At 35.3% G+C, this 17,424-nt stretch overlaps 1 protein-coding gene across 2 annotated transcripts in view; it reads right to left on the reverse strand.

Annotated features, from left to right (window-relative positions):
• Window positions 1-17,424, reverse strand: part of LOC105382953 (adhesion G-protein coupled receptor G2) — a 33,455-nt gene that overhangs the window by 8,161 nt on the left and 7,870 nt on the right. For both annotated transcript variants that reach the window (XM_048623380.1, XM_048623379.1), the window contains exons 2-4: window positions 4,234-4,432; window positions 1,702-2,499; window positions 289-461 (exon numbers count right to left, since the gene is read on the reverse strand). In XM_048623380.1, the coding sequence (XP_048479337.1) occupies window positions 289-461; window positions 1,702-2,499 (971 nt within the window). In that variant the 5' untranslated portion in view covers window positions 4,234-4,432. The remainder of the gene's footprint in view (window positions 1-288; window positions 462-1,701; window positions 2,500-4,233; window positions 4,433-17,424) is intronic.

Genomic DNA, 17,424 nt, shown 5'->3' on the forward strand with positions numbered 1-17,424 from the left:
TGTCAATACGATAATGTAACGTGTGTTTGAATCATCTAAATATTTTAAAATGATAGTAATTCACTAATCACAATTCATTGTTGTGTTAGCAATAACAATAAATAATTTATCACCTCCAATTAAAGAGCAAAATAGCAAACTACTGATTCACCTGTATGCGTGTTGTATACGTAAGAATAGGTAGCTATTATTCTTATACAACTAAGTACGAAAAAGTTGATGAGGATTATATACAACCAAATTAAGATTATTAACGTATAAGTAATCATAATGTTGATAGATACTCACTGATCATAATCAACCTCCATCTCGACGCTTCTCAGTGGGATGCTCCTCTCACAGATGACGTCATAGAAGATGTAGGAGGAGTTGATGAGGTGCCAGGAGCCGTTGCTGAGGGACACCAGCGACGTGTCGGGCGAGTAGCGCTCCTCTTTGAAGTTCCATTCTGAGTGGGGCACCTGCAGGGGATGGTAAATGAAATATTGTTTGAAGCTGGGTCAGCAGAGTAAGATAGGCGATATAGGTCACACATTACGACTCAAAAAACGTTTCATTTAGAATATAATTGAGCAGGATGGTATGAGATATGATATGACTGAGTAGAGCAAAGTTTGAATAACCTATTTCGAAGTTCAGGTAAAAAATTGAAATAAGCCGGACTGCCGGTCCAAATCTTACAAATATCCTATGCATCTAGAAAGTCTGGCAAATATGGACATTGACCCTAATCTCGAGTTCATCCGTGTCCATGGCAGCAGCAACAGTGGACTGTTATTGTGTGTTGGTAGCATTGAACTAATTGGAAATTACAGCATGACGTCACATTAATATCCTCGTAAATTTACGTACACGGTACACAAAGCATATAGCACAAAGTTTATAATATAGGTATGTTATAGGTACGAGTTGTTTGTAATTTCAGACTTGATTTCTCTGATGTTCTCTCAATATTAAAATTGAAATTTAATGTACATCCTGTAGAGCTAGATCGACGATAAATGTGTCTTCTCTCAAAATAGCTAATTGCGATTAAAAATCTCGTAAAATTTTACGATTGTTTTACTGTAGTACAGAATCGGATCTTTCACGCTGTTTACATACAATGGTGCATTTATTTTTAGAGGTTACAAAGAAAATGCTGTCTGCAAGATCTTGCAAATTTAACTTATTAGCCTTATTGCAACTATATCTGCTGGGCACAATGATATTAACAACCTTGATGGTTCATAACAAATTGCATTTGTTGGCAAAATGACTCAATTTACGGCGTCCTTGTTTGTTAGTATGTTTCTAACCACTGAAGAGCAAAGCAAACTTGACCATGGCTAGTTAAGTGATGCGCTTGTGCGATTCTAAAGAGCCGAAGATCCTGTACATGGAACTAATGTAATTCTCTAGAGGTATAATAGGTGATGTCCCGATGAACTTCAGAGGTGGTAGAGTAAATAACTGAACATCGTAAAAGTAAACATCGGTCAAGGTTGACTTTTTGATCTTAGCGACTTATTTTTTTATACTGAAATCAATCATTTTTGTTTGTTTGTCTATCTTTCATCTCCGGCTAAGCAACATTTTACCGGCACGTGCATTTCGCCTTGAAGGTTGACAAAGTACCTACTGTTACTATTTACTAATTTTTTTCGGAACCTACATAATATAAAAAATATATTTCAATCTTTATTTTTATAAATGACTCACCGTGTTCCTCCCATCTTCCTCATCGACCCACAGCAAGTTGTCTCCAGTAGTCATGACGACTCCGAGCGGCAGCGCGCGGGTCGTGTCCTCCGTCCCATGCACTATCGGATTGTTCGCGTACCGCCATCCTCTGTTCAGCAGCGATCCACCTCGCCTCTCACACAGGTCCTCGGCCTGCCTCCAGGTAGCCCTCACATTCCCTCCACCCACACCCGTTATAGACGCCAGGCAAGTCGCCCGTGGACTGTAAAACCTCCTGCCCTCAAACGCTTGACAACCCACGTCAGTCACCTCCTCCACTTCATCGTATGGCTTCACCATACAGTATCGGAAGTGCTTCCCCTTACATCTGACAGCCTTCAAGGCCTGAGTCGGAAGAACTATCGCGCACAGCTCATCGTCTAAACCTAGATCACTATCGTATTCTACATCGTAAGTCTTTGTCAAGATGTCCCCTGTAGAGTCTGTGTACGACCAGTCGATGAACGGTCCGCCAGGGTACAGGCTTTTGAATTCTGACCAGAGAACCCCTCTGGTGTGGTTCAAGTTCAAGTTTTGGTACAGCCTATAGGTAAACAGATTTCCGGTGCAGTCTTCGAATTTTTCTGAGAAGAATTCTGGGCCTTTTAGCCGATGGCATATGGGCTCCTCTTTGTCCTTTGTGTAGGACAGGGTGAACCCTATGGGGCATGCGTGTGTTTTGGACTTCTTCGCTTCGACTGCTGACTGCGCGTCCATCCATAGGAAGAGAATTAATGTTGCAGCCGCAGCGATTGATTTTCTTCGCCGAAGTACCATCTGAAAGTGGTTGAAGATTGTGAGAGAGTAATATATTATATGGACGTAGGTATATATGTATATAATACATAGGTACTCGGTATGTAATGTACGCTAAATGTACATACACAATGTACACTGTGTAGTGACTATTGAGTCATTCGTTCTAGCTACATGTTTCTTTGCAAAGTGTTATCAAGTAATCTTGTTTTGCCAGATTTGAGTGTTGTGTTTGCATCAAGTGCTATGCAAATGTTCGCATCCAATTAGTGTTTCCAGGGTACCTATCGCGACTCAATTATAAGAAATCATTACAGTAACAACCAAAGTCACTTACTTAGTATCAGTTCTAAAAATAATTAAGAAAATTGCATGAATATATTCAAATGGATAATTGGATATATCCGTTTTTAGAGCTAAGGCGAAACAGAAAGAGACCTCGCTCTCTCGCTCACACGTCTCCTTAATAACTTCAATAGTTTAATAAGTTTATTTACCGTCTATATACATATAGATAAATAAAGTGGGTATCTTTGTTATCTTGAAGAGTTAATGATAATATTGTCAACAGCAAGTACTTCAAAACGAACATTCTTGAGTCCACTCTTGCACAAAGCCTTTTCAAGATCTTACACAATTGTGAGATTTTATCAGTGACGATGTTGTTGCCAGGTCAATGTACCCCACATACTGAACAACTATTATTGTTAGACCGACTCTAAATCGTATAAATATTACCTTGCAGTTTCTCGTGATTTCAGCGTTGTTGGTCCCATAATGAAAGCAAGGGTGAATTTAAGAGCTAATGAGAAAATCAGTGGAATAATTCCTAATTCTATAAATTATTTAAAGTTTTAATAATAATAGTAATAAATTCATTTATTTCAGGAAATAATTCATTTAAAACTAAATAAAAAAACCAGATTCACAACCACTCCGATAAATGTTATCTGAGAAATAAAAATTGGTTTATTCCTCAGATAACCTGTCTATAGTATTCTATAGACAGCCCTAAGTATACTCCGTTTACTTTTGAATCTTTAATCTGTAATAGGTATTATACTTACTTACACATAAGTACAATTTTATTTATTTCATTATTTTTAGGTTGACGCAGTACTGCCCACTCCAAGGCCGGATCCATGGGAAATACCTATCCATAATCATCTAATTAATCGATAAAACACTTTAACAAAATAGCGTTGAATTATCTCTATCCTTATCTCTTTTATGCATAACATTATCTCCTTAATAATAATCTATTTCATACGGGTTTAGGACAAGTGCTCGAAAGCTATTTTAGCCATTAGAGGTGGGACGCGATGAAGCCCAAGTCATCATCATCATTAGCTAATAATTGCTATAAAACTAATGAAATTTGGGTGTATCAACTAAATATTAGGTACTAAGTATAGAAGAAAAGCATATTTTATCGCTGCTACATACTAAACTGTTTTGATTAATGCATTGTGGACTTTACAGGCTTAGGCACTGAATCAAATTAGCAAATCAACTGACTATAATTTCAATGAAAGTAACACTAATTAAATAATAGTGTTTTTATGGCTATTTTAAAAAGCTATTATATTATCTGCAGTCGTGTAAGTAGCTGCATCTGGGTCTCTCGAATGGAACCTTTTTGCATTACCCCAAGGTCTAAACTGCCTTCTTAAGCTTGGACCATTTCCCACTAAGCAGGGCCATTATCAGAATCATTATTACCTAGGTATGTACTAGAAATGCACAGGACCTCACCTTGTCAAAGTTCAAGTGGTAACCCGTGAGCACCTTCTGTTATTCAAACGAGGATTCCCCAGCACACGCATCATCATTTTACTCCATGGACCAATCAGCTGTCTTCAATTGAAATTTCTTATCTCTCTCCTATCTCTGTCCTCTCTCCGCAATAGACAAGGATGGCAGTATTCTTCTGTTGTAGGCGGACGTTTGGAGCCTGAAAAAATGATCGATTAATCGGTTATTAAACTGTTTATCTGTACTTAGCGTGATTTGTAACAATTACTGGGGGCTCAGTGATGACTGATGAATGATTATTAATCATAAATACACGGATGATAACTTAGCAATCGCATGTAGACTGTTATTTAGTACGCAATGACGGAATTATAACGTATTATAACGTAATTATCGTAATTTGGCACATTCTCTTTAGTTTTCGTTGGGTAAGTAAAAATACATAAGTAAGTATTAACCTATTTATTAATTCTGAGTTACATACATTCACGCTATTTTTATTAAACGTGTATACCTATAGGTAATATTACTTAATTTGGATATCATAATATATTCGATTTGTCTATGATTGGGTTAAATAATTTTTATAATAGGTAGGTACAGTGAAACTATAAAGTCCTGAAATTAAATGAGGGCACTGCTATCTTTCATGTAGCAGCCCTATATAGCGAAACATAACTGACTTTGATACTTGAAATTTTGCCTGTTAACTTCCTACCTATTTATGTATTTTAAAAACAACTTACCATCCACAAAAAAGCTCTTATACAAGCTAGAAGGTGTTAATATGAAGGCTAATAGTGAAACCAATAAATATTTATTTAGATAACGTTATTACAACTGTATAAAAAAACTGGATCTGTTGACGAAGGGCACACATAGTAAAGACATCAATTTCTCTTTTTGGACGGCCAGTTCTGTTTCTTCCAGGAGTTAGGAATATTCCATATTTTGCCCTTTTTGGCACGCTGGTCCGATATAACTATAAAATAAAATAAAAAAATATTTTTGAGTTACACAATGCCCCCCAAATTCACACAATGTGAATTTAGTAAGTAGACAAACATATATATCTTCAAGTATCAAAATGTTAAGGTTTGACTCAACTGAAACCAGATGAAACCTAAAATCAGTGGTATGTAAACAATGTTCGACTTGGGCTCTAAACCTACGTTTATCGAGAAATGAAGCGTTGGTACTAATAAAAAATGAGTTATTACAATTTGTACAATGCTACATACCCGTCATAGACGCTGTACGAGCGTAAACATCCTCCAAATTCGTCAAAATGTGTCCAGCTTGATGTTCCGCTAAACATTGTATTAAAACTCGATAAATAACTTCACTAGCTTGACTACGAATATTTTTCTTCATCTTCCTAATTGCAACCAAGCGTAAATTGTTGCTTTTAACTAGATTATCCTTATAATTAATAAGAAAATTCAAAAAAACAGCCAACCGCCTATTGACATAAACAATTGTTATGACTTTTATGTTTCTTTTCTAATGGTGCCAGGCTCCTGAAAATTTTAGTTCCTCAAACATTAATTTCAGGACTTTATAGTTTCACTGTAGTTTGATGTATTTTTCGTTCATATTTTGAGAAACTTCATTTCACCTGTTAACAAATGAGGGTTTGTATGCAACGCTGCAACCTGCCACCTCACACTTATTCTATTCTGAAATAGCATAAGTACAAAACATGAAGCTAATAACAATAACATTACAGTTGTAACGTGAAACTGAAGGAAATAATAACAGCAATAATCAGCATTCCATACGTTTTCGCAAGTACCTTTGCCGCCGCATATATGTATCTCGATGTGAAAATATCGATGAGTTAGAAACTGCTTTAAAAATACGGCACCATACTTTACCTATTGAGATACTATGTAAGTAAGTACTATGCATTACTAATACCCTACGAATAATTTTACATTTAACATTGGGCATTAGACATTAGATTTTTAAAAATAGGCGTCCCTCAAGGATCTATTCTAGGACCATTTTTATTCCTCATTTATATTAATGACTTGCATTTTATGGTTGAAAAATTGACTAATATAGTTTTATTTGCTGACGATACCTCTTTGCTTTTTAAAGTTAAAAGAAGAGAAAATAATTTTAATGAAATTAATTCAATTCTATCTGACATACACGATTGGTTTACCGTTAATAATCTTCTATTGAATTCTAAGAAAACGAAATGTATTAAATTTACACTGCCGAATGTTAGACAATGCGATACTCTAGATGGGAATAAATTGGACCTAGTTAATGATACTGTCTTTCTTGGGATGACTATAGATTCAAAGTTACAGTGGGGACCTCACATTGAAAAATTGGCTGGAAGGTTGAGCTCCGCAGCTTTTGCTGTACGGAAAATTAGACAACTGACCGACGTTGAAACCGCCAGATTAGTTTACTTTAGTTATTTCCACAGCTTATTATCGTATGGCATTTTGCTTTGGGGTAGAGCAGCTGATATTGAAACTATATTTGTATTACAGAAAAGAGCCATCCGCTCTATATACAAACTTGGTTCCAGGGATTCATTGAGAGAATTATTTAAAGAAATTAACATCCTTACAGTTCCATGTCAGTTCATTTTTTCCAATTTAATGTATGTACGAAAGAATATTTCAACTTTTGATACAATTGGCAGTAATCATGACATTAATACTAGGAACAAGCACAAGCTGGCTTTTCCAGCGATGCGTCTAGCGAAAGTTAATAAATCGTTTTTAGGATACTGTATTAGATTTTATAATAGGCTTCCAACAGAAGTTACTCAAATGCCAGAGAATAAGTTTAAGTGTTACATTAACAAAGAGAAACTCTGTAAAAAAGCTTATTATAAAATTGATGATTACTTAGAGGACGTTAATGCATGGCTGTGATAAATAGTTAGCTCTACTCATATTATTATTATAATAATTATGAAGCTTATAAGTATTGTATACTAACTAGTATGAAGTCTTTTTTTGAAAAGATGGCTCAGGAGTTTCTTGCCTCCGTTCTTCTCCTTAGACAGAAAGAGCCCCCCTTATCCGAACGGAGAGTAGTTTGTAAAAATTGACGTTCATCAGAAAATTTTATATTTTTACGATGAATAAAAAATTTTGAGTTTGAGTTTGAGAGTTTATTTCAAAGTATAAATTTCTGTAATACTTAATCATTGTATTGAATTTTGTTTTAAAAAAAAAATACGAGTATACCTAGGTACGTATACTTACTATAAAATAAAGTAGTATTTTTGTGATAATTATTTAAGCAACGCTAATCAAAAACCAAGACATGCTAATTTTCATCACTCATGGGCAGATTCCTTAGACAAATGTAAAATGTTCCATAACATAACATACTCTACAAAACCAAAGTACTCAGGTACTATACTAGTGTCATACATTATACGTAGTTGTACCTTCCTATTTACTTACAAAAATCATACAGACGAATTTAAGAAGCTCCTTCTTTTTTCGAAGTCGGTTAAAAATTTAAACACTAAAAAACCAAGACCACGACACGAACCTCACTAAAGGAGGCTTCTTTTTGTTCTTCATATTTGGGATAAAGGAAGTAAAACAATAGGCTAAGTGCCAATTTCTCCATAGTCGGTTAGAGCATAACCAGGTATTAGTGGTTGACTTTTGACACATCTGTCAAGAATTTTATATGGAGATGACGTATAATTGATGAACCATCCCTGGTGGGTTAGATAACCGACTATGGAGAAATTGGGGCTAAATCTCACTGGCCAATCCTTTCATGGTGATAAACACTAGACTATAGTAGCTATAGCACGCCAAGGAAAACATTTTTAAACACTTTACTTAGTAATAAATGCAGGCATTAGGTAATTAGGTTTGTGTTCGGAGTTTCTGTCATACCCAATACTTTTATTTTTACGTTTTTAGGGATTTGTCTTTGGTAGCCGGAAAATAACATAGTAATATTATATATCAATAAGTACTTAAATTTATTTTCGCCAAGGCACTATTTGTTCTGTAACTATAAAAAAAAAATTACAAAACAGTTTGCAATTAATGTGACAAACATTCCTAGCATAACTACACTCACATAATTATCAATGTAAGCATTTTATCTAGCAGTAAACAAAGCCACACCATGACACTACATCAGGTCGTACTACTCTATCTTATTTAAACAAACGATAAGTGCCCATGACCATAACCACACCACTATGCCGTCCTAATAGTCAATTTCTTCTAACTCGCCTCCCTACTCTGGACATCAGAGACAGGCTAAAACGATTTTGCTTTTTGGTAGAGATAGGGTGACTTGCATAACAAAGTTAAACAAAGATAAAAGATAAAAGATAAAATACACTTTATTGCACACAAACAGAAACAGTTTCACAAACATAGAAAAGAAAAATGGTACAATTGGCGGCCTTATTACTAAAAGTAATCTCTTCCAGACAACCACATTGAAAGGAAATATAAAGTATAAAGAAAGGGGTAACGTGTGACAAGACAAGAGAAAATACAACATAATTACTATGAACAATGTGTAAATACCTACATACAATAATACTTAAATATATTATGAACACATATAAATACTTTAAACCTACATAGCTATTAATAATTATATACCTAGACCTTATATGTAATAATACAATACATACCATAATAAATATCTATATATATATATATATATATATATATATATATATATATATATATATTATGCTGGTTTATTCTAATCTGGATAAGCTAAATTTAAATAATGCTGTCTGAGCTGGTTTTTGAAGGATGGTAGAGAGGGTGCGAGTCTGATTTCCATGGGCAGATCGTTCCATAATTTAACAGCCTGAAAAGTGAAGGAACCCTCATAAAACACCGTGGTGCAAGAGGGAACATGAAGGCGAAAGTTATGAGATGAACGTAGTGAGCGGCTGTGTGTAGAGCATCTCAACTCAAAACGCTCCTTAAGGTATGTTGGGGAACAAGGATTGAACAGTACCGAATAAAGTAGTGAAAGTATGTGAGTATTCCGTCGAAGGCGAATTGGGAGCCACTTGAGTTTTTGTCGGAATACAGATACATGATCATATTTTCTTAAGCCAAATATGAATCGTATGCAATAATTTTAACAAAATTAAATCTATGACCTCTCTGACATTATACTGTCAGAGCAAGAGACAAACTATTTCATTTTTATTAACTTTGTTATGCAAGTCACCCTTAATGATATTTTAAGTATTTTCACTCAGTATAACCATGACCGTCAATAGTAGAGAGTCAATGATAATTTACTTCCAAATAGATTTGCAATACTCAGCAATTTGTGAAACCACCCTAAATATTATATCCAATTCCACATACAGCCCTTCTGCAAGCTATAGTCAGTCGGGGAGGACTGACTTGCGATCGTTTCCAGCACTAGAATAGTCCTCCGTTGCGGTGACGTAATCAAACAGCTCTAATTTGGCTACTGCACCTACATGACCCTTCAGGTTGACCTCAAGGTCAAACAGAAGCCGGGCCCAAGGTGTGGAGCACAAATAAATGAGCCGCTTTATGGCAAGATACCAACGCCAATTGTGTAGTAATTCCCTTGTTATTTAGTCTTGGACAAACAGACGTAGACTTTCTTTGAATTTTGTGACTAAAATAAGTTTAATGCTATTCGTATACGGAACTAATTTTCTTTTTTTTGTACTATTAGCAAGTATTGTTCAAAGAGATAGTTGAATTGGTCATGGACAAGAGTAGAGACTTAGGTACAGACGTATTTATAAGGTAGGAAGCAAACTCTACATCTTACAAAAATTTACACCTATGGAGAAAAAATAAAAAGTGATTCAATGTAAACCCTGTTCTAAGGACAGATTCTTCGTTGTAGTAATATGTTAAGGAGTGTCCTATCTAAAACTTTATTTATTATGTCTAGCGATTCCCATAAAAACTTAGCGCACCTTAAATGTGCGGTTGAATCACGCAACAAATTGTTTAAGGTAAACAGCTGTCAGAGATAAGATGTACTGTGCATTTAATTGTATACATATTTATAGGAATGTTGTGGACCATTACAATACACATGTTATGGTCCACACATTCTTTTTCACCATCAATTCATTTGATCATCCCTACATGTACGGTCAGGTGCAGAGAAACCTGACCCCCCTATCATACTAACAATGTTTCTGAGGGGGGTCAGCTTTATCTGCCCCTTACTGTACAAACACAAGTCAGCCCCCCTACTCTTGAAAGGCAATGTATTGCGTTTGTCTTGCGTTCTCAACAATAAAAAAATCATAACTTCTCTTCAAAATCGATTTACTTAACAAAAGGTAGAAATACATAAATGTTCATCAAGATAAGGCCTTTTTTAAGAAACAAGTACCCAGAATGTACAATTTTATATTTTGGCCGAAAAAGGCTTTTTTGGCCTTTTTGCAAATTAACTTGTAAATTGTAGGCATTATATTATTTCCAGGTTCTCGAATTAGGCATTACCTAGCTGGTAATATTAGTATTTTGAGTTTTTAGAAAAACGCCTCTGAATAGAAGTTATGATTTTTTTAAATGTTGGGAACGTAAGACAGACGCAATACATTGCCTTTCAAGAGTGGCACCACAGATCACAAGGCTCCGGCGTCACACCATACAAGGCACAAGTTGTTACAAAGAAATATCCCGACAGTTCTACTTTAAAGATATGGCACGATCTTAGATTGACTAACCTAGAATTATACTGTCTGAGACCTAACATACCTACTACACATAGGACGTACAGGTAAGTAGGTACGTCGTAAACTATACGGATCAAAAGGTTTCCTGGTAGAGAAAACTTTCAGCAATAAGGCTACAATTAATTTAGATTCTATTCGCAGGATTGGTATAATTAAAAAAATGTACCTACTCGAGTACGTAAATAATAATAATATTGACCGAAAAGTGTTACACTTGAGTATGCCCCTACGTTCCCCAATCTATACCGAATTATTCTCAAGTACTTAGCGAGTGGCTACTTGACTGGGCAGTGACTTGAACGAGTTACCTTGACCGACAGATATTTATAAACTCATCAAACGAATCGCTCTAAAAACTCGTCAAAATAAGTTTGGAAGAATTAGGGTGACTTGCACCAAACAATTCAACTATTTAAATCTATTGCTCTCTTGCATATTTTACATAGATTTAAATACGTTTAAATATTTGGTGCAAGTCACCAGTAAGTCAATAGTATTTTTAGTTTAGTTTATGATGTTGATGAAGCACAATTTGCTTTGTATGATAATATTTTATATTATGTATTTTTACAAAATATGATTAGGAAAGTACCGTCATTTCTGCTATTTTCCCACACACAACTCCACTTATCTTTAATTTCATCTGCAAGCAACAGCCCCAAGTGATCCACTGTCTTCCCAATTATTAGAGACACAATAACAGAGACACACCTACCAAGCGTCTGCAACGGAAAAGTGTATGTAATAGCTATAAGTAATAACGAATAAATGAATTTGCAATTGATGGGAATGGATCCCGAGTGCCGAGACAATGGTAATGAAATGTTGACGACTACTATTCATGAGATGAGCGACAATACGAATAAACAAATAAAAATAACTTTCTTTCCACTACTGAAGTATATTTTTGATAGATTAGCCATTCTAAAGGCACCTATTTTAAATTTAGCAATTTCAGAACCTAAAACACTTAAGTACTCAGTTCGAATTTTTTTTTTTTTATTTGACTGCGTAAATCTCCCTTTTCCATGTCCCAAATTTGAGTTTAAAGTATAATAGTACCTATGTGAGTAAAATGAAATGAAGTGAATTCAGCTCATTATTAATTTCCACCTCAACATAATGATCAAGTGCACAAGTTAAAATAACACAAAGAAAGAAATGAACTACCTACACAAAAACTAGGAACAGATTATTGCGTGTGATACTGACTGATAACATTAGCGGATAGTGATGTGACTTTATTAATTATAATAGTGCAGTGTCAGATAACATCCGCACGATACCGTTACGACGGATTGTTCGCCGGTGGGAACTCACTTCCCTGTGAATTTGGTATCACAAAGCGTGGTATTATGAGTATTATGATACCGTCGGCGTATAAATTAACTGTAGCTGCCAATGTTTGCAAAATATTGATTTAAAAAGGGGGAGTAAAATAAAGTCTGTTGGTAAGATAAGGTTTTGATTCGATTCCAATCTTTTTCCAAATAATGAAAACTTAAAGTCAACTTCATTCATTTGGGACTACCGTTTAAAAACCATTCATCCTTTACGTTTAAGACCTGTAAAATCGTTGAATTTTGTTAAACTTTTAAGGCAGTAGCAAAAGGCATAAATATCAATTATTGTACTTCGGTAAACGTTTCTATTTACCACTCTTTTACCGATTTCCATCTAATGCGATCTTTTACGCTACGATTTTTATTTAATATGCCCGGCAATAACAAAATTGGATGCGGTTCTTTAAGTATTGAGGCTCAAATGCTCCAATTCTGCTCTAATGTAATTATTTTTTTTATTTATTAGATAGATACATAGGTACATAGATACCTCCAACTACATATTACGCTCAGGGTGGTTACAGGTGGACACATTAGCAAAACAAGAGCTCCTAAGCTAATAAGCTGCCTCTTGATGGACCCTGACAAATAATCAGACCAAAGCCTCTCTAAAAGTCACCAGTGCTGCAACAAAAACTTTTGTCGCGCCCCGTGCTAGCCCTTCGGGTGCCAAGTCAACTCGCGCGGCGCGCGGGTTGTACTCGGAAGTGTGCGCAGGCGCAGGCGTAGCGGCAATTAGTTGGCGGAACAAAGACACTGCCAATTACAGCGGGCAGCGGCGACCATCGAGTTGAATTAAATACACAGCGCGATAGCGGTTATTGGGGGTTACTTTATACTGAAGAAAAATTAAGATGATGCTGTTGTGCGAGCCACGACTCTATGTTGTTGTAAACGTGCCGATTGCACGATTGCTCTCGTTCGTTCGTTTTTCGTCAGTATAGATAGAACCCTTATGTTGTGTTGCCTTTTACAATGGACAACATTTCATTTTCTTTACCCTATATTTTTATTAGTTATTCGGAAAGTTTATAGAAAAATAGTGGACCCGTATTTTTTTATTTTGTATATACATAAATTTTTGCATGTTATTTTTAACTTTAAAGTTAATTATTTTAAAACTGGAAGTGACGTCACATATCAGGCTCAATTTTTATTTTTGTCTATTGCCTGAGTCTTGAAAAAAAACATAAATGACACTGACAAGTGACATTTAAACTTTGTTTACATGCCAACCAACAAATGGGTCATTTTCAAATGACCTTGATATTTCTAATGATGGAAAGTAGGTACTTATCATGTAAAACAATTAGCAGAAGCATTTTTTCAGCTGTGTAGGCGGTGGCATGCTCTGGGTCATATTATATAAAGATCATCTCTTAATAATAAATAAAAAAAATAGTCAGAAAGTGTCAGAACAGAATTAATGAAAATGACCCAAATAAACAACAACGTCACGATAAAACGTCAACGTCAATCAAAAATGAAAGTGACAGTTACTTTGTTTTTAAATCTATAGGCTTTGATCATCAAAATGCATCGCACCTGATGCATGACGTCATCAGCACTTTTTTACTATTTTATGATTTTCTTGAAAATGATACATCCAAAAAATACAAAAACATTCTTTTTGTGGCCTTTAGAGCTAAATCTCGAAATGGTTTTCGATTTATAGCAGCTTTAGTTTTTTGAAATGTTGTCCATTAGACTAGCTAGTCGGCAACCCGGCACATAGGCGAAGGAAGGTAACTAAATAGTTAACGCGTTATAACAAAAAAACTAGATGAAAAAATATCTAGGGTTTTTGGTAAGTAGACCTGATCCTTTCAGGAGGTGATAGAGGAAGGCATTTCCAGTCGATTATACCCTATAATGCATTATCCGAAACTTAAACATTTCGAAGATATTTAATATTTAAAGATTTTTTGAATTTTTGCCAAATGGGATATTTCAAAATCAAATCGATTTAGGTATCACCAAGATATGGCCAAAACAATCAGAGAAGGCGGACAAAATTCAACAGAAAAACTAACAAAATTAGCGCAATTTAAAGGTAAAAGTGTGATGGTTTTCAGTCCCTGTTCACTTTAGTATGGAAACCCCTGTTGAGTTTTCTCCGCCTTCTCTGATTGTTTTGGCCATATCTTGGTGATACCAAAATCGATTTGATTTTGAAATATCCCATTTGGAAGCTTATAAGTTGACAATGTTTTTAAGCTAAAGTGCACAAAAAATTGTTATATGAAATTCTTTTTTAATTTAACTTATTTGTTTTTAGGTTTTGAATATTTTTTTAAAATGTTTATCTTTTTTGAGGTATTGTGTCTAATTTTAGTCGAATATTGCACATTTGATTATTTTAATTAGTTTATTAACATGTTACTAATGCTAAACAAACAAAAAAAGTATTGAAATATGGCTAGTTTTTTTTATTTTCGGTTTTAAACATGAAATTTTGGCAAAAATTCAAAAAATCTTTAAATATTAAATATCTTAGAAATGGTTAATTTTCGGATAATGCATTATAGGGTATAATCGACTGGAAATGCCTTCCTCTATCACCTCCTGAAAGGATCAGGTCTACTTGCAAATAACCCTGTATGTGATACGTATTGAGCAAACTACGAAAATATCTAACCTTTGTTCGTGGTCAAAGCATATAAAAGAAAACCGATACGGACATTATAGCCTTATTGTAAAGATAACAGTAACTCGGTTACAAATACTGGATTTAGTTGAAACCCGATAAATGTTCCAATCTACAGACGCGATAAGATACAAGTGAAAATAGAGAATTATGAATCAGCGAAATATTTGTAACAGTCACAAAATTTTACTTTTTCTATCTAAAATTCGCGCAAGGTATTACCTACTATTTAAAATGTTACTTTAGATTATAAGTACAACTAGAGTTAGGTACTTCATACTAGAATCTGCTACTCAAGTAGAGTCGTGAATCCATCAAAAGGGAAATTTTGTTTACAAAATATAATTGTACCAAAAAAAAATTTAATACCTATATTTTTATTAAGTATATTTATAGGAACAGTGTAATTGTGCCAGATTGTTATGGTGCAATCCGGAGAATTAAGTACTTAGTTTCCTCCGAGATCGTTGAGATTTCCTCATAATGCGGGAAATAAATCTATTCTGATCGATTAATTAGTATTTGTCGATCAATAACGAAGACTGGCGATGCAGATGGAAAGTTACACGAGTGCTGTCCACGCGACATACACGACACGCGTGACTGCACTGACATGCAGTGTGAACATTTTGTTAACTGCTACTTCTTCATCATAATAAGTGCCAATTTCGCCATAGTGGGTTAGAGCATAAACAGGGACTATTGCTTGACTTTTGACACATCTGTCAAGAATTTAATATGGTGTACGGTACGGACCGTACAGTAGATAAATGATAAGAGTTTTTGTAACTGTAAATTGATTTATTGATAACCAATGCCTTATGATAATGATGGGGATGAGTAACCGACGCGATTGCTGAAAGTATACTTTCAGCAATCGCGTCGGTTACTCATCCCCATCATTATCATAAGGCATTGGTTATCAATAAATCAATTTACAGTTACAAAAACTCTTATCATTTATCTACTGTACGGTCCGTACCGTACATGTTGGTCCTTCGAAAAATCAGGACATCGCGCGTGTTTAGTTCAAGTTTCGCGTAGAACATTGGATTGCAGTGACTTGGATTGTAACGTGGGAGTGTTCTGAGTATCAGCACTTTGGAATCAGTTCACGGAGCCTGTATCAATAGCAGGAGCTTCGAACGGAACTACAGCAAGTATCATCGTCGAGTTTTCAAGTAAGATCATTCCATTTACTTGTGAGCTTATCATATCATAAATTACCATGGAAATGGAGTCTATCATCGCTAATCAAGATCAAATCGTAGGTGCTATAAAGCAGCTGCTGTCCAACTTCAAGAAGGATGGCGCTGAGCGTAAGACACCTGAATTTATCAAACGTAGATTGGACACTCTTGAATCTTATTGGAAGGAGTTCCAATCAAATCATATCAACCTGTGCAAATACGAAGATCGCTCAGGGAAATATTTCACTGACAATATTTATCAACAAACTAACGATCTTTATCTATCAGCTAAATCATTTATCATGAATTATCAACCATTGCCAATCGAAGGGCAGGGGAAACCTGCTGCCTTCACCTTAAAGCCGTCAGCATTATCAAGGTCGCACTCGCCCTCGGGAGGTGCTTCCGCCTCCACCACGTACTCGCAGGGTACTAACAGCAAGCTGGATGAAATGCTGCGCAGGCAAAGCAGCAATTTCAGAGCCTTTTCACGCACTGTAGCATACATAGATCTCGATATTATCAAGGAGAAGTGGGAATTTCAAGACGCTCTAAAAACATTGGAATCTCGCTGGTCTATTATCGATCAACTTCATTTAGAAATCGATAGCGACCTAAACGGGGGATATGAAGAATATCAAAATAGTTTCAGTAGCAATGAGAACATGTACAACAATTTAAAAAGGTCAATTAATCAGAAAATGTGGTCTATGAAACACAACGATCAAATTACTCCAAAGGTCGAAATCCCAACCTTTGAGGGAAACTATCATACGTGGACATCGTTTAAGGATTTATTTCTGGAAACTGTTCATAACAACGCATCATTATCAGCAGCCCAAAAAATGCAATTTCTTAAGTCCAAGGTTAAGGGAGAAGCACAGAAATTAATTCAACATCTATGTATCAGTTCCGACAATTATGAAATCAGTTGGGAGATTCTCAACAACAGATACAATAACAATAAATTAATTTTCAACTCGCATATGAGCATTCTCATGAACCTTCCGTCTATGCAATTTCAATCAGCAAATCATATCAAACGTCTACATGATACCATAAATGAATGTCTTTTCGCGGTACAAAACCTAGGCGTCGACATCGTCACTTGGGACCCCATGCTTGTCTTTATACTCAGCCAAAAACTAGACTCCGAATCAAATAATGAATATATCACCTCGCTAAAAAACCCGAAGGAATTGCCATCATTATCCGAATTCATAAAATTCCTGGAAACGAAATTCATATCATTAGAATCAAGCCGTCGTAAGCAGGACAAGAATCAGCAAG

Source organism: Plutella xylostella, chromosome 10, assembly GCF_932276165.1.
Source record: "Plutella xylostella chromosome 10, ilPluXylo3.1, whole genome shotgun sequence".
NCBI classification, from domain to species: Eukaryota; Metazoa; Arthropoda; class Insecta; order Lepidoptera; family Plutellidae; genus Plutella; species Plutella xylostella.